Source organism: Malania oleifera, chromosome 2 (genome assembly GCF_029873635.1).
Source record: "Malania oleifera isolate guangnan ecotype guangnan chromosome 2, ASM2987363v1, whole genome shotgun sequence".
NCBI lineage: Eukaryota > Viridiplantae > Streptophyta > Magnoliopsida > Santalales > Ximeniaceae > Malania > Malania oleifera.
This window is the reverse complement of record NC_080418.1, coordinates 51,478,517-51,503,475: the sequence shown is the minus strand read 5'-3', so window position 1 is coordinate 51,503,475 and position 24,959 is coordinate 51,478,517. Positions and strand designations below refer to the sequence as shown.

At 36.4% G+C, this 24,959-nt stretch overlaps 1 protein-coding gene across 1 annotated transcript; it reads right to left on the bottom strand.

Annotated features, from left to right (window-relative positions):
• Positions 1-14,099: 14,099 nt before the first annotated feature.
• LOC131147682 (cytochrome b6-f complex iron-sulfur subunit, chloroplastic) lies at positions 14,100-23,883 on the bottom strand. Its single transcript, XM_058097200.1, has 5 exons — positions 23,572-23,883; positions 23,226-23,464; positions 15,714-15,831; positions 15,002-15,184; positions 14,100-14,463 (listed from the first exon to the last, which is right to left on the bottom strand). Exons 1-5 carry the CDS (start codon positions 23,608-23,610, stop codon positions 14,356-14,358), a joined length of 687 nt encoding a protein of 228 aa, XP_057953183.1. The 5' UTR covers positions 23,611-23,883; the 3' UTR covers positions 14,100-14,355.
• Positions 23,884-24,959: the final 1,076 nt, after the last annotated feature.

Below are 24,959 nucleotides of genomic sequence, written 5' to 3'. Positions count from 1 at the left end.
TACTATAAAAGTAGGAATTCTTGTGATACTGTGAGAGAGGTGGTCTTTTTAAGTTCTAGTTAGTAAGTAGTGGTCTAAAGCTGTTAGTAGCATCTTGCAAAATGATTGTACTGTGCTTTTACCATATTGGTTGAGCTTTGCATCCATATGTTAATTGTTCCACATATTGTTGTTTAAAATAAATATTTTAAGAATGAAGAAAGCTGTGGAAATTGTTGAAGTGTAGGGAGTTCATTATGTGTATTTGAAAGGAGCGAGGAGGGAGGTAGAATGTTAAAGGAATAAAATACAAAAAATTACGTTGTCGGCACTGGAACTCGGGTCTCTCGAGCGAGAGCTGAGTATTCTAACCAGCTAGACAACAATAGAGTTGCTAGTGAAGTCTTTTCATAATGGTTAAAATATTAGACTAGATGCCAAAAAAAAGAGAAAATACTCCCAGGCCCCAACAAGACATGTTTTCCCTTGCGTTTATTTCTTTTTTGTTAGTGATTTGGAAATTCATCTAGTTTCTAGAAGAGTATATGCAGTAAGATATCAATATTAGCCAATTACTAAATATCATCTTAGCATTTGAATTCATATAAATAAAAAGTACGATTTAATGCGAGTACTAATTATATATGTTTATGATTTGAATGATTTAATGTGAGTTTTAATTATATATGTTTATGATTTGATGTGAGTTTTAATTATATATGTCTGACGATACTTTGATGAATCCAAATATATATTGACAAAACAGTTAACCAACATGAAAGATTTATATATTTTTGCCTATTTATTATAATAATTGATTCATAAAAATATGTATGCTTATTTAAATAATTTTAAAACATACAATATCTATTTAGTTCAAATTAATTTCGTTAATTTAAAAAAAAAATAAAGTTTAAACCTATATCCATAATTTCACTTTTTAATAATACAACATACGAGCTTTCTCCACTCTTTGTAACGCCCTTAATCATTGTATGTGTAATTTTTAATAAAATATTAAAATAAATTTATAATATGAACAATAAATAAAATTTTGAATTCTACACCACCAAACCAAACTACTAGTTTATTTATTTATTGCTCGTGTCTATTTCAAAAACTTTGAACTAGTATTTGACACTAAATTTCAAGTTTTGGAGTTGAATTTGTGTTAGTTTAGAGGAAAATCAATATATTCAAATCGACATAAATGCAATAGTACTTTGCATGTCTACAGATTCTTCGTATCAACCTGACATGTCGATATTTATCTACGATATACTTATCAAAGTTATATTGTTATTAGAAAGTGAGTCCATTTGTTGAGGTTTTGGCTTCTATTCATTCCTCGTTATTTTAGGTATAATATATAACATCTCGTTATATCCTTTTTCTTTTGTTTGTGGACTATTATTTCATTTTCAGCCAATGATAATGGACAATCATAAGTGCAAGAGATGGGTGAACTACAGTAAAGTGAGTAAAAAATACTTGGGAGTGGAAAATTTTCTTGATTTTGTATTTGCAAGTGAGGTATATGATATTAAATTTTATGTCCTTGCAAAAAGTATGTGCTTCACTATCAAAGATATCGAGAGGGATCATATTACGATCTTGTCGTGAATGGTATTATGCTAGGAAATAATGATTGGTTTTGCCATGCGGAGTCAATCTCTATGCCCATTCCTTCTCAAAATGCTCCTATGGAAAATGTGACATACGGTGGCAATGATATGGTTGGGATATTAAATGATGCATTTGGCATGTTTAGACAAGCCATGAATATGGGCGCGGATGATGGAATTCCAACATAGCCAAATATAGAGGGGTTTACTACATAACATCGTTATGAGCAACCTTCTCTAGAAGTCGAGAAGTTTAATAAGCTGATGCAAGGTGATGGGAAAGAACTATATTTAGGATGCAAGGAATTTCCTAAACTTTCATTCATATTGCATCTTTATCATGTAAGGTGTGTTTTTGGGTGGTGCAATGAATCATTTGGGGTATTTCTTAACATTCCAAAAGAAGCATTCCCCAAAGTTGAGTCATTGTCAATTTCCTTCAATGTGACAAAGAAGCAAGGAGTTGGGACTTAATCATGAAAACATTCATTCTTGTCCAAATGATTGCATGTTATTTAGAAAGGGAAAAGGTAATGATGATGTTTGTTGAATATGTGAGGCTTCTTGGTTGATGAATAGTGAAAATAATTCGCAAGATCTTGGATCAAGTTCAAAGAAAAGAAAGAAGAAAAAAACTCCATCAAAGGTGTTGAGTTATTTTCCTTCAAAGCCAAGCCTCCAAAGGTCATTCATGTCATCTAAAACATTGGAATTGATAAGATGGCATAATAAAGATTGAAAGAAGAGATTCTAAAGAATGGAAGAGTTTTGACAACCATATCATAACTTTCGTAAAGACCCTTGCAATGTTAGATTGGGGCTTGCTAGCGATGGATTTAATCCGTTTTGGATGATGTGAAGTGTTCATAGTTGGGTATAAAACAACTGTATTTTATACTTCCGTTGCTCATTCCTAGACCAAAAATTCCTAGAGATAATATTGATGTGTACTTGCAGCCTCTTATAAAGGAGTTGATAGAATTATGGGAGGTAGGTACAAATTCATGTGGTGGCTCAATAAAAGATATTTTCAAATGCGTGTAGTAGAGATGTGGACCATTAATGACTTGTTGGCATATGGTAACTTATTTGGTTGACCTATGGTTGTTTTGCATGTCCTTTTTGTAATGAAGACACATGCTCTATGTAGTTGAAAATTTTGCTATATAGGACATGGATGTTTCTTGGATACTATGCATAAGTATCGAGATGATGTGAAATCATTTGATAGGACTAAGGAATTAAGATCTGCACCAAATGCACCATCTAAACCTGAAGTGTTTAAGCACACAAAATTTTCTTTTGATAAGTTCAGTGAAGAAGCTAGTGGGGTGAGAAAATGTGCTTGGAAAAAGAAGAGTATTTTCTTCCAACTTCCTTATCGAAAGAATAACCTCACACATCATAATCTTGATGTCATGCATATTGAGAATAATGTATATGATGATATTGTCATTACATTACTGAATGTTGAGAAGAAGTCAAAAGACAATATAAGTGCTTATCATCATTTGTAGTAGATGAAGATAGGAAAAGAATTATGGCATCAACAACGAGACTTAGGAAGAACATATCTACCTCCTATTTGCTATACCATGGTTCCACACGAGAAATTATTATTATTATTATTTTCATGAAGCATTGAGAATGTGAAATTTCTAGATGGTTATGATTCAAATATTTCACGTTTTATCCATGGACAACGAAAAGTGTTAGGGCTTTAAGGTCATGATTTTCATATGTTAATGTAACAACTTCTTCCACTTGCATTACAAAGAACCTTGCTTGATAAAGTTAGCTTTATTTTAATTAAGCTTTGTGGGTTCTTTTGGACATTATATGGGAAAGCTCTTGAAGTACATGAGCTTGAGGTGAAGCAAGGGTTGTAACAATTCTTTGCAACAAGGAGAAGATGTTTCCACCATTATGTTTTATAGTAATGGTGCATTTGGTTGTTCATTTAGCTTTTGAGGCTAAAGTTGTAGGGCCAGTGCACCATAGATGGATGTTTCTAATGGTGAGGTAGTGGTTAAATTTTAACCCTGATGCCCTCTTATGATCTTACATATCCCATGCATTAATAATTCAATATATTCAATCATTCTTCCTTATACCACGAACCTGCCTTGACTTTGTTTGCAAAAAGATTAGAGGACACCTAAACACTGCGTTATGAATGTACGACTCCAAAACATTTTGAAAACTTCACAAAAGCATGGAAACTTTTTATGAAAGTTAATACAAATTCATTTGTTCAAATGAAAAAAAGTTGATTCTTTTTTGTGGTGAAACCATGAAAAACTTTACAAAAATTTAAACTCATCCAAAACTCTAAAATGTTAAATATTGGGTTGATCTTTTAATTAATTGTAATTAACATAATTAAGGATTCTTTCCTATTCTAGATATACGATAGCTATATATATATATATATGTACATATGTATTCATCGAAAATGTACTGAATAAAAAATATTTTTGCACCTTGTTTTTTCAACTTGGTATCAGAGCTAGGCTTGTTGCTTGTGCACGAACGCATGACCAGCCCTTGCCACCGCAGCCGTTGCACCATTATTCCGGCAAGGAGGTGTAGGTGCCATTGCTTAGCAGCAACAACGATTCTTCAACAAACTGCACGATTCTGAATTAAATGGCCAACGTGACAACCCGGCTGATTTCGTCATCACCGGTGATAAGATCCTTGATTTTGAATCTTTGCATCAGGTTTCATTCTTTGAATTCTTCGAACATGCTGATTTTTGCGAGATCACCGATCACAACCACCTGCATCTTCCTCTCTGTAACTACAATCACCACAAACGACCATTGTGCTTCGGTGACCCTTTGTCCAAATAGGCAATGAATTGAACTCTAGAGGCACCCTCGTCCAGACAGGCGGCTGTAACGACAATGAGCGTGCGACGACCTTACCTCACTGATCGTCGTGAACCTGACTAGACTAAGCTCTCTATGAATGTTGAACCTCACCGATCCACTAGGTTTGAAATTCTGTGCCCTTCTCTCTTGATTCTGTGAAAACACCCCTCTGCTCAACTCATCTCTGCTTGAAGCAGGAACTCGATCCACACCCCTGCACTTGCATCTCGGCCAGAATCATACCTGCATCTCGGCCATGATCCTAGATTGGTGCAAAATCTCGATTTTGCAGATTCTTGATTCGTATTTGTTTTGTTAATTGAAAATTTTGAAGATTTTACATACACAAATTAATTTGTGAGTTTATTGAGGCAATTATTTGTTTGGATTTTGGATTTTGATTGGTGATGATTTTCATTATGGGAACCTCAATCAGAAAGTAGATTGATTTGATTCTGCTTTGTTTGTATCTGGAAAAGGGAGAACTTGTTTCGATCACTATGAGCAAGTCAGATGGTAAATCTGCTCCTATCATTGTTCAAACTGAAGGTTCATCCTTCAATGCAGGGATTATACTCAATGAGACAAATTATGATGTGTGGTCTTAACTACTGGAGATGCATATTGCAGAGGAGAAACTCTCCTGGAAACTCATAACCACCTATTGAGAAGGATGATCAATATGAAAGGTGGTACACACAACCCGTGTGTGTATGTACACACAATAATAAATTTAGGCGTGTGGTAGAGAAAAAAAATAAATAATAAATTTATTCATAGGCGTTTGCATGGACAATAAACTTAATAAAATTATTTTTTTAGACATCTTTTGATGATACATATCAATTTTGAACTAAAAAGTATGTATAAAAAATTATTAGATTAGAATCTTTTGTTATATTTGCCAATTTATATTGTCCCAAATCAATCTAATGTGCCTAGTAACCATAGATTATGCATGATTGGATCAAGATATTAGGTGTGTTGACTTTTTGAGTTCGATCTCTATTTTGATGCTGACAAAGCACTTGGAGCTAATATGTGTGCCTAACACTTGAACATGTTAATAATTCAAAACACACACATAAGATGACTAAAAATGGGAGCCATGAAGGACGTAAAACTCATCTCATTTGGCGCATTCCATGAAACAAGAAGAGCCAAAGAAGAAGAAGAAAAAGACTTATTTTAATTTGTAATGCATTTAGTTTCTCTTTTTGGTTTGTAATAATGCATATCATGCATGATGTGGATGAGAGCTCGGACTGACCGCAGGCAGACATAGGAAACCAAACAAAGCCATAGGATCCAAAACCCTTTGTTTAAAACGACTATAACTCATACACAAAGTGGATAAGTCTTTGGATAAAAAACATGACCAAAATCAATTTTTTAAGTGGCCTTGGTTGACCAACCCAAACACGTTATAATTGCCTTAGTCGACTGACTTAATATTTTTTGACCAAACTCTAAGCCTCAACTGACCATTACGGTTTTGTGCTTAAATGGCCAACAAACCGACCTTAATTTTTTGAATTGTTTTCAAGCCTCGATCGATCATTTATTTAGTTTAAAACGACCATGACCAATCGACCTTCAGTGACAGCTGATCGACCTTGAGCCTAGGTCGACCAAACCTAGGAAGGTTCGAATATCGCCTTTGGGCGATCGATCGTCACCAACTGAGCTTTTTTGAAAATTCAACTTTTGACTTAGGACGTTTGATCGGTGAATCCCTGGGTCAATTGAACCTCTCGGGTCAGGCTATTTTGAAGCGCTTAAAATGTGTTTATTTTTAATCAAACAATTTTAAAAATTTCTAATATGTCCCAAACGGTCATATTTTCCCCAGATTCTATATATATCCCTTCATTGCTCATTTTTAAATGGACAATTAGAGAGAATCCTCCCAAAATATTTTTGTGTTTTATTCATTTTCTTTACCCTCTTTTCATTTATCCTTTTGAAAAATCTTTGAAAGAGAGCATTTTTATTTGGGGGCATTCGTACTTCATCCAAAGCTTTATACTCTCATTTTCTTATTTGGAAAGAAAAAAAAAAAAATTTCTTAAGAGTAAGCTAAAAGTTTCTCCCATATATTTTTCCTAATAAATATTTTTTGAAAACTTATTCTAACTTTTGAATCTTTGTACATTTATTGCAAGATTCAAAAGTTCACTTGTTATTCATTGCAAAAATCATTTTGAGCTAAAACCCTTGATTCTCTTAAAACTATTTTTTTTAGAAATCTTTGTTGGGAATATTTCTAAGGGTTTAAGATCTTTGAAGTATTTATTGCATACTCCATATTTTATATCAAAGATCATATACACTTCTTTGGGCATAAACTATTTTGAAAGTAAAACTCTAGGTTCTACTTTTTTTTTTGAAAAATATTTTTACAAGAAAATTTTTATTAGGGTTTAATCTTTGAAGTACTTCAACGTATACGTCATTTTCAAAGATTGTAAAATTATTTTGGGAAACACACCCATACTCATCTGAGCTTAAAATCATATCATGTGTGAGTGCATTGAGCTTCATTGTGTACAAACCTTGCTTTTTAGAAGTGTTAAAAAATATATTTTTATTTATTTATTTATTGTGGCTTTTATCACAACCATTGGATCGTCTCTAAATCCAATGGTTGTGTGGTGTCATATATATGTTTGTAAGCCATGGGAAAAAGAGTGTATTGCTTGTAATTTTGTGCAAGGAGAGCTAGAGGGAGCTTTCTCTCTAGGAAGATTTTTTCTTCACTAGTTTGACAGGTGAAGGGGTGTACAGCGGATCTGGGATTGGGGAGAGTCTGATCAGATCTTGTACTGTCATATTTCATAGTGGATTTTTCTTCAGGTGCATGCTCCGTGGATGTAGGCAATCTTGTTGAACCACATAAAATTTCTCGTCTACATTTTTTTTTTGTGAATGTTCTTTCTGCTATTTATTTTGTTGATCGGGAGATTAAAATCACTACGCATCAACAAGTGGTATCAGAGCACGATTTCAATTGGGTGCAGATATGATAGATCATATCAAAAGAAATTTTTTGGATTTATAGTTTTTTCGTGGGAGTGCTCAAGATTAGAGTGGTTCATTCAGATCGGATTGAGGTACGTGGATTCAGATTAGGTGCCGGAAAATTATTCTAGAATTTTTTCAATCGAAGGAGGATCATTTTTTCAATTGAAGGTGTGAAAAAAAAAAAAATTCAGAAGAAGAATTTTTTTTTTTTGCGGATGAAGAACGTGATGAACAGTACCATAATTGGGTGATAGACTCGGATTCAGAATCGGGTTAGGTACAAAACGCAATAGTTTGACACGCGGGTCAAGAGGCTGGGTTGCAGGTCGGATCCAAGCTGAACCCGCTGGGTTAAGGCGTGGGTCAGCATTTGAGTCGGCTAGAACACGTGTGGGTCGCACGTGTAGTGGATTAGGGATCCGGGTCGAATGGAACAGGTCAGGTCGAGGCGGGGATCCTCCCCGTGGAGCGTTGACGTCACGATGACATCACACTGATGTCATCTTGACAAGTGCTGACGTCAAAGGAGAGAGAAAAAAAGGGAGAAAGAATTTTATTTATTTTTTAAATGGTAAGAACTTTGACGGCCAAGTTTGAGGTGGAGCCCTTTAATGAAAAAAATAATTTCAGTTTGTGGCAGAGCACTATGAAGGATGTGTTGGTCCAACATGGACTGATTAAGGCACTGTATAGGAAAGACAAGAAGTTAGAGACGATGTTAGATGATTAGTGGGAGGAGCTGGAAATGAAAGCAGTGAGTATCATTCGCTTAAGTTTAGCTCCATAAATTAAATACAGTGTATTGAATGAAATATCACCAGCTGAGCTTTAGAAAAAAATGGTGAATATTTATATGTCCAAGTCTTGAGTTAATAGACCGCATTTGAAGAAACAATTGTATCAGTTGAGGATGACTAAGGGCACAGAAGTCAGAGACAAACTCAATTATTTCAATAAGATAATCACGCAGTTGCTGAGTATTGAGGTAAAAATTGAGAAGGAAGATAAAACACTGATTCTATTGTATTCACTTCCAAGTTCACTTGATACTTTGAAAACCACACTACTGCTAGGTAAGGAGACTCTTACAGTTGATGAGGTGACTACTGCCATTCCGGAGAGTGAGAATTTTTACAAACCAAATTATCCAGGACATGGAGAAGGGTTGGTGGCTAAGGGTGAGTCTAGCCAACAGCGGGGCAGGAGTTCTAGCAGGGGTAATTGGAATCGAGGGAAATCTCGATCCAAGTCTAGGGGTAAAAATGGGAAGTGGAGGAGTGGTTGTTTTTATTGTGGGAAAGAAAAGCATATGAAGAAGGACTGTCTAAGGAGGAAAAGAAATTTAGAGGAAAAGAACAGGAAGAAAACTGAGCAGGCTATTGTAGTGGAGAGTAGTTCATCAGTTTTTGATAGGGATCTTTTGGTTGTTACTATATGTTCTAGTTACTTAGCTGATACCTGGACTTTGTATTCGACGTGCTCATATCATATGTGTCCATACAGGGTCTGGTTTGATTCCTATGAACCAATCTCTAGAGGGACGGTGTTGATGGGTAATGATGCTTTGTGTGGTATTCTTGGTATTGGAACGGTCATAATCAGGATGTTTGATGGTGTGGTTAAAACGATCAGGGATGTGAGGCATATTCCAGATCTAAAGAAGAATCTGATTTCCATAGGTTCTTTGGACAGTAATGGTTTATCTTTTTCAGCTAGGGATGGTGTACTAAAAGTGGCTAGAGGTTCACTGGTAGTAATGAAGTGTCATCTGAGGAACAATTTGTACACTCTGGTGGGTAGCACAGTGATAGGTGGAGCTGCAGCTAGTACCTCTTCAGATACAAATACAAATGATACTACTCTGTGGCATATGAGGCTGGGTCACATGAGTGAGCATGGTTTGTAGCAGCTACACAAGAGGAACTTACTGGGAGGTAATTCTTGTTGTAAGCTTAGGTTCTGTAAATACTATTTGTTTGGTAAGCATCGCAAGGTGAGTTTCAAAACAAAAAAGCATACGAGCGAGGAGGTGCTGGAGTACATTCATTCAAATGTATGGGGTCCAGTACAGGTACAGTCTCACAATGGTGTTATTTATTTTATCTCATTTATTGATGACTTTTTAAGAAAAGTCTGGTTGTATTTTCTAAAGCATATGAGTGAGGTATTCAGTAAGTTCAAGAAATGGAAAACTCAGGTAGAGAAACAAATGGGGAAATGGGTGAAGTTTTTTAGATCTAACAATGGACTGGAGTACAAAAACAACCAGTTAATTGACTTCTGTAAGGAAGAGGGGATCACTAGGCACTATACAGTTTCACATAGGCCACAGCAGAATGGGGTGGCTGAAAGAATGAATAGAACATTACTAGTGAGGGTAAGATGTATGAGGATTCAAGCTAATCTTCCTAAGTCATTCTGGGCAGAAGCAGTGAATATGGCATGCTACCTGGTAAACAAGTCTCCTTCTGCAGCTATTGACGCAAAGATTCCTAAAGAGGTATAGACAGGCAAGCTAGTAGATTACTCTGTGTTGAGAATATTTGGTTGTCCATCGCATGTGCATGTGCAAGAACATGATAGATCAAAGTTGGACTCTAAGTCCAAACCATGTGTATTTCTTGGTTTCCAAGGAGTAAAGGGATACCAGCTGTGGGACCATATAGCATAAAACGTGGTCATTAGCAGGGATGTGGTCTTTGATGAGGAAGCTATGTTGAAGGAGATTGCTAATAAGAAGATGGAGTTTGATTCAGCAAGAGTACCTATTCAGGTGGAGCTAGACAACATTGAGAATTCATGTATGGGTAATACTCATACTACTGTTGTTGATTCTGTTGCACAGGATACAGCGAGACAGATTACAGTTACTCAGGAAATTCCTCAGATAGGTGATAGACATGAGCCTACAGGGCTAACCACCAGCAGAGAAAGGAGGAGTGTTAAGCCTCCGGTCAGGTATGAGTTTAAGGACTTAGTTGCATTTGCTTTGATTACTAGTAGTGGAGATCCTTCTGATTTTCAGTATGTAGTTTAGAGTTCTGAATGAGGTAGTTGGCTTGGAACCATAGTTGAGGAGATGGAGTCTCTTCATAAGAATAACACTTGGGCGTTGGTTTAGAAGCCCAAAGACAGGAAGCTGATTGGTTGTAAGTGGGTTTTCAGAAAGAAAGAGCCTACTTCAGAATCAGAAGGGATAAAATATAAGGCCAGGTTAGTAGCAAAAGGATACAAACAGGAAGAAGATATAAATTATAATGAAATCTTTTCTCCTATTGTTAAGCATGCTTCTATTTGATTCTTGTTAGCATTGGTTGCCATGTATGATTTAGATTTGGAACAGATGGATGTAAAGATAGCTTTCCTTCATGGTGAGTTGGAGGAAGATATCTTTATGGAGCAGCCAGAGGGGTTTGTGGAATAAGGTAAAGAACACTTGGTATGTAAGTTGAATAAGTCTCTTTATGGTTTAAAGCAATCCCTTAGGCAATGGTATAAACTATTTGATTCTTATATGTTGAGGATTGGGTATGTTAGAAGTAGTTATGACAGTTATGTTTACTTCAAATTGCTTAACAGTGGTGTAAATATGATCCTTATGCTATATGTGGATGACATATTGATTACCTCTAACAATACTGATGAGTTGAATGTGTTGAAAGTTAGGTTACAGGATGAGTTTGAGATGAAGGATCTTGGTACAGCTAAAAAGATCCTTGGCATGGAAATCAGGAGGGACAGACAACAGAAAAAGCTATGGTTGTCATAGGATAAGTATATTGAGAAGGTGTTGGAAAAGTTTAATATGGATAAGGCTAAATTAGTAAGTATACCTTTAGCTGCTCATTTTCAATTGTCTGTTAAATTGTGTCCTATTGATGAGGATAAGTTGGATATGGCTAGTGTGCCTTATGCTAGTGCAGCAAGGAGTTCGACATATGCTATGGTATGTAGTAGACCAGATTTGTCATATACAGTTAGTTTGGTAAGAAAATATATGACTAATCCAGTTAGAATACATTAGAATGCGGTGAAATGGATTTTCAGATATTTGCGTGGCACGTTTGATTATGGTATCTTGTTTGAAAGTATTGATGATTGTAATGTTCAGGGTTATGTGGACTCCGATAATACATGTGATTTAGATAAGAGGAGGTCTACTTCTGGCTTCATTTTTGCCATGGCTGATGGTTCCATTAGTTGGAAGGCTATGTTGCAACCTACTACAACTTTGCCTGCTACAGAAGCTGAATACATAACTTTGGCAGAGGCTGGTAAGGAGGCTTTGTGGTTAAATGGACTAATTCAGGAACTTGGTGTTATGCAGGATAGGTTACACGTATTCTGTGATAGTCTGAGTGCAATCCATTTGGCAAGGAATCAAGTCTACTGCTCTCGCATGAAGCATATTGGCGTGCAATACAATGCAGTTAGAGGTTGGGTTGAAAGTGATAAGTTTCGGTTATTGAAAATTCACACAGATGGAAATGCTGCAGATATGCTCACGAAGCCTGTTACAATAGTTAAGTTCAAGCGCTGTCTGGACTTAGTTAATGTAGTCTCTTGTTGATTGTTGACAGAGCATCCCAGAGTGTGGGGATGGAATGTTGTGCTTGGTTGTGATGAAAAGCCAAGGTGGAGATTGTTAAAAAATATATTTTTATTTATTTATTTATTGTGGCTTTCATCACAGCCATTGGGTCGTCTCTAAATCCAACGGTTGTGTGGTGTCATATATATATATATGTTTGTAAGCTGTGCAAGGAGAGCTAGAGGGGGCTTTCTCTCTAGGAAGATTTTTTCTTCACAGGTTTGACAGGTGAATGGGTGTACAAGGGATCTGGGATCGAGGAGAGTCTGATCAGAACTTAACTGCTATCGTTTCATAGTGGATTTTTCTCCAGATGCACGCTTCGCGAACGTAGGCAATTTTGCCGAACCATGTAAAATTTCTTGTCTACATTTTTTCTGTGAATGTTCTTTGTGCTATTTATTTTGTTGATCGGAAGATTAAAATCGTTGCGTGTCAACAAGAAGCATTCTTTTTTGTACAAAAACATTATCTATTGTATTTCAGGCATGACCTAAAGAGGGAGACTCGCCCTGTGAAGAGTCTTGGATTGGCTCAGACCCAATTAGAAAAGTTGGGATTTGCACCATCTCGTAAAGTGTGCACAGTTTGGCTCAGTGTGGTGAATTGAGTTGTGGTGTCTCCGTTTCGTAAGGAGAATTGGTTATGGCTTAGCACCATAATTTGAGTTGGGGAGTCTCCGCCCTGTAAGGAGAGTGTAAACGGTGTCGCTTCGCCTGGTTAAATGAGCATTTAGTGGAATCCTCTTACTGGTTAGCTTGAGGCGGAGACGTACGCTGGTTTGGCTGAACCTCGATAAAAATATCGTGTCTGAGCTTTCTCTTTCATTATCTCTTTAATTTCATGCTCATGAATGTTTGTATATTTAATTTATTGTGAATATTGTGCATGATTTAAATAATTTCATATATTTACATTTATGATATTTTTGATTGTTTAGAAAGACCTTAGGTTGCGATTTGCTGGTTGTGGTTTTTAAGTTAGCCTAGGAAGAATTTTAAAATACTCAATTCACCTTCTTGGGAATACACCATTCATCACAAGATGCTTTGAAATTGTAAGTTGATAAACTTCTTCAATATGTCCTAATCTTCTTTTCATTTAAACTACAAATAAAACAAGTTCTTAAAAGCTTTAATCGTAGGTATCAAAGCCAAAGTAAAATAGAAAATGAACAACCAAAAAGCAATCTAAAACAGAAAACATAAAAAAGCTTTAAAGTATATATATTTTAAAGATAACAAATATTTAATCTAAAATGTCATTTCAATTCAAATCTTCTAATAACCTCTTCACGCTTATAACCTTACCATTGATGTCAACTAATATGATCAGACTCTTTGAACAATCTTCTTTTCCATGCAACTAATTGATATTTCGAGTGTTGCATCAATTCTACAAATTTGCACCCCCGAAGTATGAAGAACTGTTGAAAATGTTTTCTCTAAGAAATCAAGGAGAATTCCACAATCGTGATTAAGAATTTTTTTCCTTCTTTTTCCAAGCCATCACGATTTAAGCTAATCTTGTGATGTACAACAACTATGAAATAGAATTCCTCAGTTGGCTTGTAGATCTTGTATGGAAAATTAAAGAGATTTTTAAAGACTTGATAATTGGGAATTGCAAGAAGTGAAAGTTTTGGTGCCAATCCTTAAAATTGTAGATACATGTAAATGCCTTTTTAAATTAAAGGAATTTGTAACTTCTTAAAGAAGACGAAAGGTTGGAAGAAGAGAACGTGAAATTTGAATAGGGAGGAGTTCAATAGTCGACGATAAAATCGAAAAGGGCTTAGAATATGAAATTTGGGACATGTTTGGAATTTTTATTTTATATAAATTGCATGAAGGGTAAAATTGTCATTACAAATTTTATCACTTTGAGGACTACCATATTTTTGACTTTATATTTTTAGAAGTAGTTTAATAAGCTTTCCTTACCAGAGGTGGTGGCTTAGGGCTCAAGGCCCAAGTTTCGTATCACTTGATTAACAATTTGACATTATTGAAGGGATATTGCTCATTTATCACACAAATGTTTTGGAAAGGATTTCCAAACTATTTTCCGAAAAAAAAAGAAGAAAAAACTGAAATAGATTGTATGGCATGATTACAAAAAGTCGATCAATGCCAAGTTCATATCAGTTCCTTAATTGCTTGACAAGCTTTCATTTCAGCGAAGATAAGTCTATGATACAAGGTGGTTTGTTATGCATGCAGTGTACTTGAACTAGAAACTTTGTGATGAGTAGAGAGCTTTAAGCCCACCATGGAGCTTCACCAGTTCTGAAATCTGTCTCAAGCCAAGGGACAAACACCACCTTCCCTGTGTCGACATCAACATCACAGTGTGCCAATGCCAATGACTGTTTGCCAAGCAAAAATAATGTTCATTATTGAGGAGAAACAAAAAATTTAGAAGGGTTTATATTCGAAATCGCAAAAAGAGAAGTCATTTTTCTTTTCAAGTCTCCAAAAAAGTGTCCTTTCTTTCTGAACAAGAAAGTGAATGTGAAATTATTGTGCGTGGGCAACCAACATATGATTTCCTCAACCGCACAAAAATTAGCCACTGTTGTCTTCCAAAGTAAAGCAAGTGTATATAGCACAAGTCACTTCAAGACTGACCATAACTGCATAGTTAAATCGTGCAGTCAGTCATTAGGACTACCTTTTTGCTGTTATTAGTTGCAAATGAACCTCTACCCTGTTCTTGGGAGTCTGACATGCAGATTTGTGCAGAGTTGGACAAAATTCAATGTAAAATTGTATCGAATTCTGTCCAAAATCACACAATTTCAAATCGAAGGGGCTCAAAACTTATGCTCTCAATCACGGCCTCAGTAAATTTGAATAAGAGAAAAAATGACCGGATAAATTAAGTAGCAGTTCTGTTTCACTCACCAGAGGGGCTGGTCCTCGGACAACTCTTCCTTGGTTGTTGTACTGGGATCCATGGCAGGGGCAGATGAACCTGTTCTCAGCAGTATTCCATGGCACAACACACCCAAGGTGTGTGCAGACAGCATTGATTCCATATGTTGCAAGAGTTCTGTCATTCTCCACAACAAGATAGGTGGGATCTCCCTAGAATTCAATTAACAAATCCATATTATAATCCATAGTAATCCATAGTAACATGATTCGTCATGATCTCTCGTTCTATTTTCTTAAGGATGGTCAAACATCAAATAGACATGCAAATACTCCTTACTGTTTGCATGGCGATCTGAAAATCATCCCTTCTCATATAATTGGAAAATTGGCTGTACTTAGCGTCCAGTAATCATTTTTAACAATCATATTTAAGAAAATTGTTCCTTCGCTACTGTATAAAGGAGAATATTTGTTTCTTTTCCAGATCAGTATGATCCGTTTTGTTTTGTCTTGCATCCCACTATGTCTAGTCTCAATATAAGTAACATTCCATTAGGATACAAATTCTAGAAAATAAGTGGGCAGTAGGAAGCCTAATAGTTCCATTTGACATCAAACCTGGAATTCATCTAAGAGCAATGTAATATCAGTAAAAAATTAGCATAAACAGACTGTAAAGTCATGCTTTTAAGTCAGTGTGCAACTTCAATGGTACGAAATGAAAGAAAGCCATTAATACCCTCAATCCTTGTGAGAGGGTTCGGTCCCCAGGTCCGTGGATTTTAAGCCACTGCGCTGCGATGATATCATTTCCTACGGCATCCTTTGCGACAATGCCATCACTACCAGATCCTGACCTGTTCAAGTGAGACAAAAGTTACAAGATGCAGAATGTTAGAAAGCACCTGCCACTTAATGCTACAGATCAACAACATTTAAAAGGCACTCTTAGTTCACTTTAAAATTAACCAGGGTGGGTGGACGTCTGCTCATCGGCTATGAACGTTATAATGATCAGCATGAAGATGAATGAGGCAATTTCCCTAGAGTCACTCTCCACGCAGCCCTCTGCACACGATCATATATGAAAGATTGATATTGCTAGAATGGTGTCATATCTTCCAATGACTTTCTTTTTACCCTTTTACCCAAAGCAGTCTCTTTTCAAGAAAAAATGTTACTTTTCAATGAAAAAATCAGAGCCCATTTGTCTTCCTCTTAAAACGCAAAAACTTAAACGTGATGTCAAATAATAATAAACTCTTCTACAAAATCATTCTTTGGGAGCAACATGTTGATATGTGAAGTTACCAAGATTAGTTAGTTAGTTAGTTATGAAGTTAGCATGTTAGTTAAGAAGTTATTTTATTTTACTCCTTGTATATAAAAGCTTAGAATTCAGTTGTATGCACTGTAATGAATCTTTATCAGGAATGCAAAGTAATTTTCTCCTTTCTCTCCATCTTCTCTCTTCTCCCTCTACGTAATTGATCTCAGTTCACAATTTCCACATGGTATCAGAGCAATTCTAAGATAAGCTCTTCCAATCCATTTTACGTGAGCTGGTGAATCAAGAGGGAGTAATGAATTCTAGTGATTGAAGCCAGCCTCAACACTTGAAGGTCCCAGGAGTTTCTTGAAGCTAGAAGGAAGGTAACTTGATTATCATTAATGATGTCATCTTCTTCTGTCTCCTCTGTCAATCTTGCATATGATTCATCAAGTCCTTATCATCTCAATAATGCTGATAATCCTAACATTCAACTAGTTGCACAACCTTTAACTGGAGAAAATTACCATGCTTGGTGTCGATCAATGCAAATTGCTCTACGATCGGAGAATAAGCTTGGCTTCATCGATGGAAGTCTTACCTTGCCATATGATGTTTCAGACCCAACATATAATGCTTCGTTACGGTGTAATGATATGGTCTTCTCATGGTTACTCAATTTTGTATCAAAAGAGATAGTAGCAAGTTGCATCTAAATTGATACTGCAAGAGAACTTTAGTGTGATTCGCAACAACGTTACCTGCAAACTAATGCACCACGAATTTTTCAAATTCAAAAGGAAATTGGAAATCTGGTGCAAGATTTTCTCTCTGCAAGTGCATACTTCACTTGTTTGGAGACTCTTTGGGATAAATTAATGAATTACATGCCCTTGCCTCCTTTTGGATGTTCAAGAAATTGTCACTGTGAAGTCTTAAAGGCTGCTCTTGAATATCGGCAACGAGAATATGTGATGCATTTCATGATGGGACTTAATGACACTTATGCAAGTGTTCAATCTTAGATTTTACTCATAGAGTCACTTCCTGATATGAACATAGTATTTTCTTTGATCCTGCAAGAAGAAAGACAACGTGGTATTCATCCTAATAGAAAATTTGCCAATCTTCATTCTGTTGCTCTGGTTTCTACTACTCAACAACATAATTTTCAGAAAAACAATTCAAGATATAAGGCCTCTTCAAAACCTAAACTAGTGTGTAGCCACTGTGGCATGATGGGGCATACCAAGGAGAAATGCTATAAACTTCATGGATACCCTCCTAGTTACAAGTTTACAAAGTCTCCAATTAATTCGGTCAATGGTAATTTTTTTTTATACCATTTCATAGGGAGCACAAATTTCTAAAGGATCTTCATTACCTTTTACTCAAGAGTAGTGTCAACAGCTTCTCTCTATGTTTGATTCACATAATTCTTCAGTTAAACCTACTATGGTTTATCAAGTAGGTACTCAACAAAATTCTGAAACATTTAGGTATATTACCTTCTCCTCGACATAGTACCTTCACTGCTATTAATTTTCAGCATTTTTCTTCATTCATCAACAAGGTTGAAACAACTCTTCTAATGCACCTTGGATCATTGATACTAGTGCAACTGACCATATGGTTAGCTATGTTTATTTCTTACATTCGTGTTCACCTATTCAATCTACTTTTGTGACCTTTCCAAATGGTCACAAAGTTAGTGTCACACACATAGGCATAGTCAAAATTTGTGATACTTTAACATTGACTAATGTTTTATGTGTTCCATATTTTTCATTCAATCTTTTATCAGTTAGTAAGCTTGTTCATTGTACTAACTATGCTGTAGTTTTCTTGAATAAATCATGCTTCATTCAACACTTGTGTGCATGGAGGATGATTGGTTTGGGTGAACAATGAGATGGACTTTATTACTTACTCACTTACTCCCATCTAAGCCATCAGCATTTTTTGTAGCTACTGTTTCTGTTTTAAGTGTATTTTCTGCTTCTAATTTTCCTGATACAATTGTTTCCAATCCTTAATCCTTAGACATATGGCATTATCGTCTAGGTCATCCATCACATGCTAGACATTGTTTGTTGAATAAACAAGATTCTGTTATCAATTCACCTTGTGCAAATATTTGTGATATATGCCATTATGCAAAACAAGCTCGTTTATCTTTTCCTCTAAGTATTTCTATTACTACAACACCATTTGAAATCATTCATATTGACATATGGGGTCCTTTTTCTATTTCCACTTAGGAAGGCTTTCAAAACTTTCTTACAATTGTGGATGATTTTTCACGGGCAACTTGGGTCTATATGTTGAAACATAAATCTAAAACTCGACCTAAGTTACTTTCTTTCTTTGCTCTTGTTGAAACACAATTCAATCTTAAAGTTAAAACCATTAGAAGTGATAATGATCTAGAGTTCAATATGACCAATTATTATGCTTCTAAGGGTATCATTCATCAAAGGAGCTGTAATGCAACTCCTTAACAAAATGGGATTGTGGAAAGAAAACATAGAAATTTGTTGGAATTCTTTGGGAGCAACATTTGATATGTTTGGTTGAAATTTTTTGCTCTTTTTTTTTTAATAGTTAGTTGGAAATATAACTAAATTATGTCCAAAGAATAGACAACCTGTGAAGATCAAAGCAAATTTATCATGGATCAAGCAAACCTTGAAATGTGCCGAACTGCATAATGGCAAATGTGAGGAACTAATGGAATTGTAGTGATGGGTTTTTCTTCACAATGTAACAGACCATGAAAGGTTATATCAATGTAGTGTGTTCTTCATGCATGTTAGCAGGAATTATAGTCACATGACTTCAATCATCTAGCCTATGTTTTCTGCATATAGGATTTTGTTGAAAATAAAACTTGCCTCCATCAACCCCAGCTCACCTAGGTTGAAATTAAGCTAGCCACCTCCATCAACCTATTGAATATTAAACTTGGTCGGCAGCCATCTCTACCAATTTCAACCAATTCTGTTGAAATTAATCTCCACCTACCACTCCCATCCATGACTATATATATGAAGGTGTGTGTGTGTGTGTGTGTGTAATTATGTAGTGTAGTAGAGGGAGAGTAAGCAGTGAGAGAAGAAGTAATTTGTATTTTGAGAATGTTTTGTATTTTTTTTTTTTTTCAAATTATCATTGAAATCAATTGAGTGTTTGTGTGCAATTGAGTTTTTTCTCACTGAGTTCAATCACAACCAGTGATTGAGTGAGTCCCCTCCACCAATTAGCGGTATTAGAGCATCACATTTTGCCAAAATTCGTGAAACAGAGGCGAACAGAGTGGAATCCAATTTTTTCCCTAGATATAAAGTTGTTCGAAATCAATTTTTGAGCATAACATTGCGTATAACACATCAAGACGAGTCCATAGGTGAAAATCACGTCTCAAACAGAGTCTGGAGGCCTTCCCACACACTTACATGTGCCACTAGTTGACACAACATCATCCAGACACGTTGCACTCGCCAACAAGAGTGTTGACTGATGAAGTCACATGCCTTACGCGCTTGCACACTCCTTCGCTCAACATACTCGACTTGGCCCATTGATTCGTAACAAATTCGTGACCCAACCCAAAAACCAACAACTTGAACCTAGACCCGCGAGCATGACCCGACCCGAAAGATTGGCCCGCGTCTAGATATGTGGGTCATCATGACACGCAGCTTGCCCATAAGTCACCATGTGGCCTTAACGGTGTTAACTGAAACTTTTTATCTTCGTTAAGAAAAACCAGCCAACCATATCGATTTAGAACATTTTCAGTCGGTTCAATGTTATTTAGACCAGTTCTGTGTCCCAAAATCGATTACAAAAGTTTTTTGACCATCTGAACACACTAGTGACATCAGATTTTCCAAAATCCATCCCCATCACTCTATTTTGATATATATCAAACTTGATGGAGAACAGTACTGCACAAGCTGTCATTCTAAAGCTGACAAAGGACAACTACGACAACTGATGCATTCAAATGAGAGCCTTACTAGGTGCTCATGATATCATGAACATCGTTGAAAATGGGTATGAAGAAGCCCCATCAAAAGAAGCTAAAACATCTAAGACTGATGCTCAACGAACAACCTTTTGTGCCAATCGGAAAAGGGATTGCAAAGCCAAGTCCAAAATATACTAGGGCCTTGATGAGCCCACCTTCAAAATTATCACTTCCGCCAAGACGTCCCAAGAAGTCTGGAATACTCTCCACCGGACATACAAAGGAGTCGACAAAGGAAAGAGGATTCGCCTCCAAACTTTACAAGGTGAATTCCAATCCTTGCAAATGAAGTCGTTTGAATCCATTGCTGAGTACTATTCTCGAGTAATGGTTGTCTCAAACCAATTGAGGAGAAATGGAGAGAATCTCATAGACATGGGGATATGAAATTATTGAAAGAGAATTTGTTCATGAGTCCACTCTCACCCCGTGGCTTTCTACCACCACATAAAGTGTGGTATGACAAAAGCTTGTGAAGGAGAGAAAATTCCACTCCTGCTAGAGAACAACTAAAGAACAAACCCAAACAAAATTGAACTAAAAATGGTAGAGCAGCTTTGATGATGCAGCATAGTGGCAAAGAAACTCTGTAAAAAAGATTGTTCTAATGATTTACCTGAGATGGGGTTGTAGGGGATAGGGTAAAGGATGCCATGGCTAGCTAGCTTCTCTTTTGAGATTTCAAAGTTTGAGTTCAGATTTTGCCTATTACAGTTATAGGGAGCTCAATCCTTTTGATATGGTGAGTAGCAAGCGTAGGGGCATGTGTTGATAAGGCAGTTGGGTGATTCTATGTAGCCACATATTTTATGGATCACTTTTTCCCCTTATGCCTCTTTCCTCCAGCATAGCAGCCTATTATATGCTAAAGAGCCTACCCTACTTACTAGCAGAGCAATGCCACGAATTGAGATCATCCAACATTTTCAAACTTGATCTATATAAAATAAATTTCTTTTAAAACATGCAAAATTTTACAAAAAAAAAAAACTGTTGGTTTATTTTATTTATTATTACTTATTTGTCGATGCGATGTCCCCCCTTGCTCGTGTCTCTCATCAATTAAAGATAGTTTTGACTGTAGGACTTGTTGTAGTGACTTACCGTGACTTCTTTTGTTCACCTTCTACTCGTTAGCTTGCAAAGATCCTTCGAGCTTTTTTATAGACATGGTCTCCAGATTTTTCGTTTCTTCTAGCGTGACGACTATGTAGTCAAATTTTGGATTCAAAGATCGAAAAATTTTCTTATATATCCTCATGTGTATGAGATTCTCTCCATTTCTCTTAAACTAGTTTGAGAAAACCATTATTCGAGTATAGTTCTCGACAATGGACTTAGATGACTTCATTTGCAAGGGTTCGAATTCACCTCGTAGAGTTTGGAAGCGAATCCTCTTCACTTTGTTGGCTCATTTGTATGTCCGGTGGAGAGTATTTCAGACTTCTTGAGACGTATTGGTGGAAGCGATGATTTCGAAGGTGGCCTCATCAAGGCCCTAGTATATAATGGACTTGGATTTGCAATCCTTTTTTTGATTAACGTGGATGCTCGTTCGTTGAACATCAAACATAAATGATTCGACTTCTTTTGGCAGGACTTCTTGGTACCCATCTTCAACGTTGTCTGTGACATCCTAAGCACCTAGTAGGGCTCTCATTTGAATGCACTAGTTATCGTAATTGTCCTTTGTCAGCTTTGGAATGACCGCTTGTGTAGTACTGTTCACCATCGGGTTTGATATATATCAAAATAGAATGCTGGGAATGGATTATGGAAAATTCGATGCCACCAGTGTGTTCAGAAGGTTAAAAACCTTTAGGAACTGGTTTTGGGAAGCAAAGAACTGGTCTAAATAACACTGAACCGACTAAAGAAGTTCCAGACTTGTTTGATTGGGCCGATTTTACTTAATGGTAGATAAATGACATCAATGAGTGTCGTTAGGCCACGTGGTGGCTTTTGGACAAGCCATGTGTCGTGATGATCCGTGGATCTGGACGCCAGTCAGTCTTCTGGGTTGGGTCGGGTCGTGCTTGCGGGTCTGGGTTTGGGTTGCTAGTTTCTAGGCCGGGTTGCGAATCAGGTTGCGGTTTTTCGGGTCAGATCTCATTAGTTGGGTGAAGAAGACACATGTAGGCACTTGCAGTGCATGACGTTGCTGGTTAACACTCTCGCTAGTGCGTGCAGCGCGTGTCAATGACGCTGTATCAGCTAGTGGGGCGTGTGAGCGTGTGGGAAGGCCTCTGGACTCCGTTTGAGACGCGATTTTCACCTATGAACTTGTCTCAACGCAATCTACGCATTGGTATGCTCAAAAATTGATTTCGAGCAACTTCAAATCTGGGAAAAAATCGAATTCTTCTCTGTTCGCCTCTATTTGGTGAGTTTCGCCAAACCTTGGTACTTTGATACCACTGATGGGTGAAGGGGACTCACTCAATCACTGGTTGTGATTGAATTCAGTGAGGAAACACTCAATTGCACCGGAGGGGGGTCCGAAGGGCTCGCGGGTGGCACGAGAATAAAAAAAAAAAAAAATGTAGTGTGGATCTTCATATATGTTACTAGGAATCATAGTCATATGACTTCAATCATCTAGCCTATGTTTTTCGCGTACGGGATTTGTTAGATGCCAAAAGTTGTTTCATGGCTCACGCAAGATTGACTTCAATCATCTAGCCTATGTTTTCCTAACTTGCAGCCTTGCACTGAGTTTTGTCTAAATTTATACAAATTCAAAATTGAAGGATGTAAATTAATCTGTTTATCCTAAAGCAACATCAGTTTATTGAACAACCTACTTGCCTTTACAAATTGCTAAATTAAACATGAAAACACACCATATATACACCAAAAAATAATTACAAAAAACAAAAAAAAAACTAACCAATGTTAAGGTAAATAACAAGACAGAAGAGAAACATGAGAGAAGCAAATCACATTACCCAGGCGGAACAAAGAATGCCGCATAAGGAACAACCATGAATGCAGTGGGAAGCGAAATGGAACCCAGCAGAAGCAGATTCATGAGCTGCCTCTTACCCATGTCTGGAACTCGGTCCGCCGGAATACCCGCGGCCTGGCACTTGATTCCCATCCCCCTTTCCTTTCCACCCAAACGGGTCCTCGCGGGTTTTACCAGAGCTTGTGAAGGAGAGAAAATTCCACTCCTGCTAGAGAACAGCTGAAAAACAAACCCAAACAAAATTGAACTAAAAATGGCAGAGCTGCTTTGATGATGCAGCACAGTGGCAAAGAAACTCTGCAAAAAGGATTGTTCTGATGATTTACCTGAGATGGGGTTGCAGGGGATAGGGTAGAGGAGGCCATGGCTAGCTAGCTTCTCTTTTGAGATCTCAAAATTTGAGTTCAGATTTTGCCTATTATAGTTATGGGGGAGCTCAGTCCTTTTGATATGGCGAGCAGCAAGCGCCGCGGCGTGTGTTGATAAGGCAGCTGGGTTATTCTCTGAAGGAAGATGATTGGTGTCACGTAGCCACATATTTTATGGATCACCTTTTCCCCTATCCAGTATGGGTTGGGCTCCGGCATGACAGCCTACTACCCTACTTACTGGCAGAGCAATGCTATGAGCCACGGCCCGAGATCATCCAGCATTTTCCAACTTGATATATATAAAATAAATTTCTCTTAAAACATGCAAAATTTTACAGAAAAAATTATATTATATTAAACTGTTGGTTTATTTTATTTACTATTACTTATTTGTTTTACTTTTTATAAATGATTTATATGTAAATTTTTGTTAATCCAAACTTTAATTTTTAAATAAGTATATGAATTTTGATTATCATGATTTCATATATAATTCTATGAATAAAGGTTTTTTTTTTTTTTTCAAAAATCATTGTACATTAAATTTTCAAATTATCATCCATTGCATCTCACAGTAGCAGATGACATGTCCTCATGATCACTATCGATTATGAAAATATAAGTTGCGCACTTAGTATTTTTTTTTCTTTTGTGTAAAAATATCTCACATAAACTTTGTATGATTTTTGGAATAATTATTAATGGTTGAAATACGATAAAATTGAATATAACGAAAGTATTGAAAATACAAGTGCTAGTTATTTTATTTTATTTTGCTCAACATATAATAAGAAAGAAATAAACATTTTTATAATAAGTATTTATTTTCCATTTTTTGTCATGGGCTGAGGAAATTTTATATTGTTATTTGTTTCATTATTTTAAAATATTTTTTGTATAACTAATTAGTTATAACTTAACTATTGCTATGAATAAACATACATCATGAATTTTTATAAAATACTTATAAGTTAAAATTCTTATAAAATAATTATCCTGACTTTGGATTAGGGAATCAAATGATTATTCAATTGAAAAAAAAAAAAAAAATTGAATAGAATTGCTCCAATACGAGGGAGAGGAGAGAGATGATGGGTGGTCCACTATTTAAATGGGCTTTGAATTCCAGCAATATATATTTTCTGCAAATACTGAGGTTAGGCCCAAAGTTCGACGCCCAGAATTAAAGGCCCACAACTCTGGAAAAAGCCCTCAAACAAACATTATTTTGTTGAGAAAAATTGCAAAGTTGACAAACAGGAAGAAGAGAACGTTTTTTAGTCATTTCAACAGCTTAGCATTTGTTTAGTCAAACCAATACTTCCAAGACCTTTCACCTAGCC

Bases quoted from the DNA above. Each gene is read 5' to 3' on its own strand.
- LOC131147682 (XM_058097200.1), bottom strand. From the start codon at position 23,610: ATGGCCTCCTCTACCCTATCCCCTGCAACCCCATCTCAG. The intron at 15,185-15,713 runs GTATTAATGGCT...ATTGAATTCTAG, and splicing joins CCCTCTCACAAGGATTGAGG to GGAGATCCCACCTATCTTGT. The intron at 14,464-15,001 runs GTGAGTGAAACA...CTTGGCAAACAG, and splicing joins TCCGAGGACCAGCCCCTCTG to TCATTGGCATTGGCACACTG.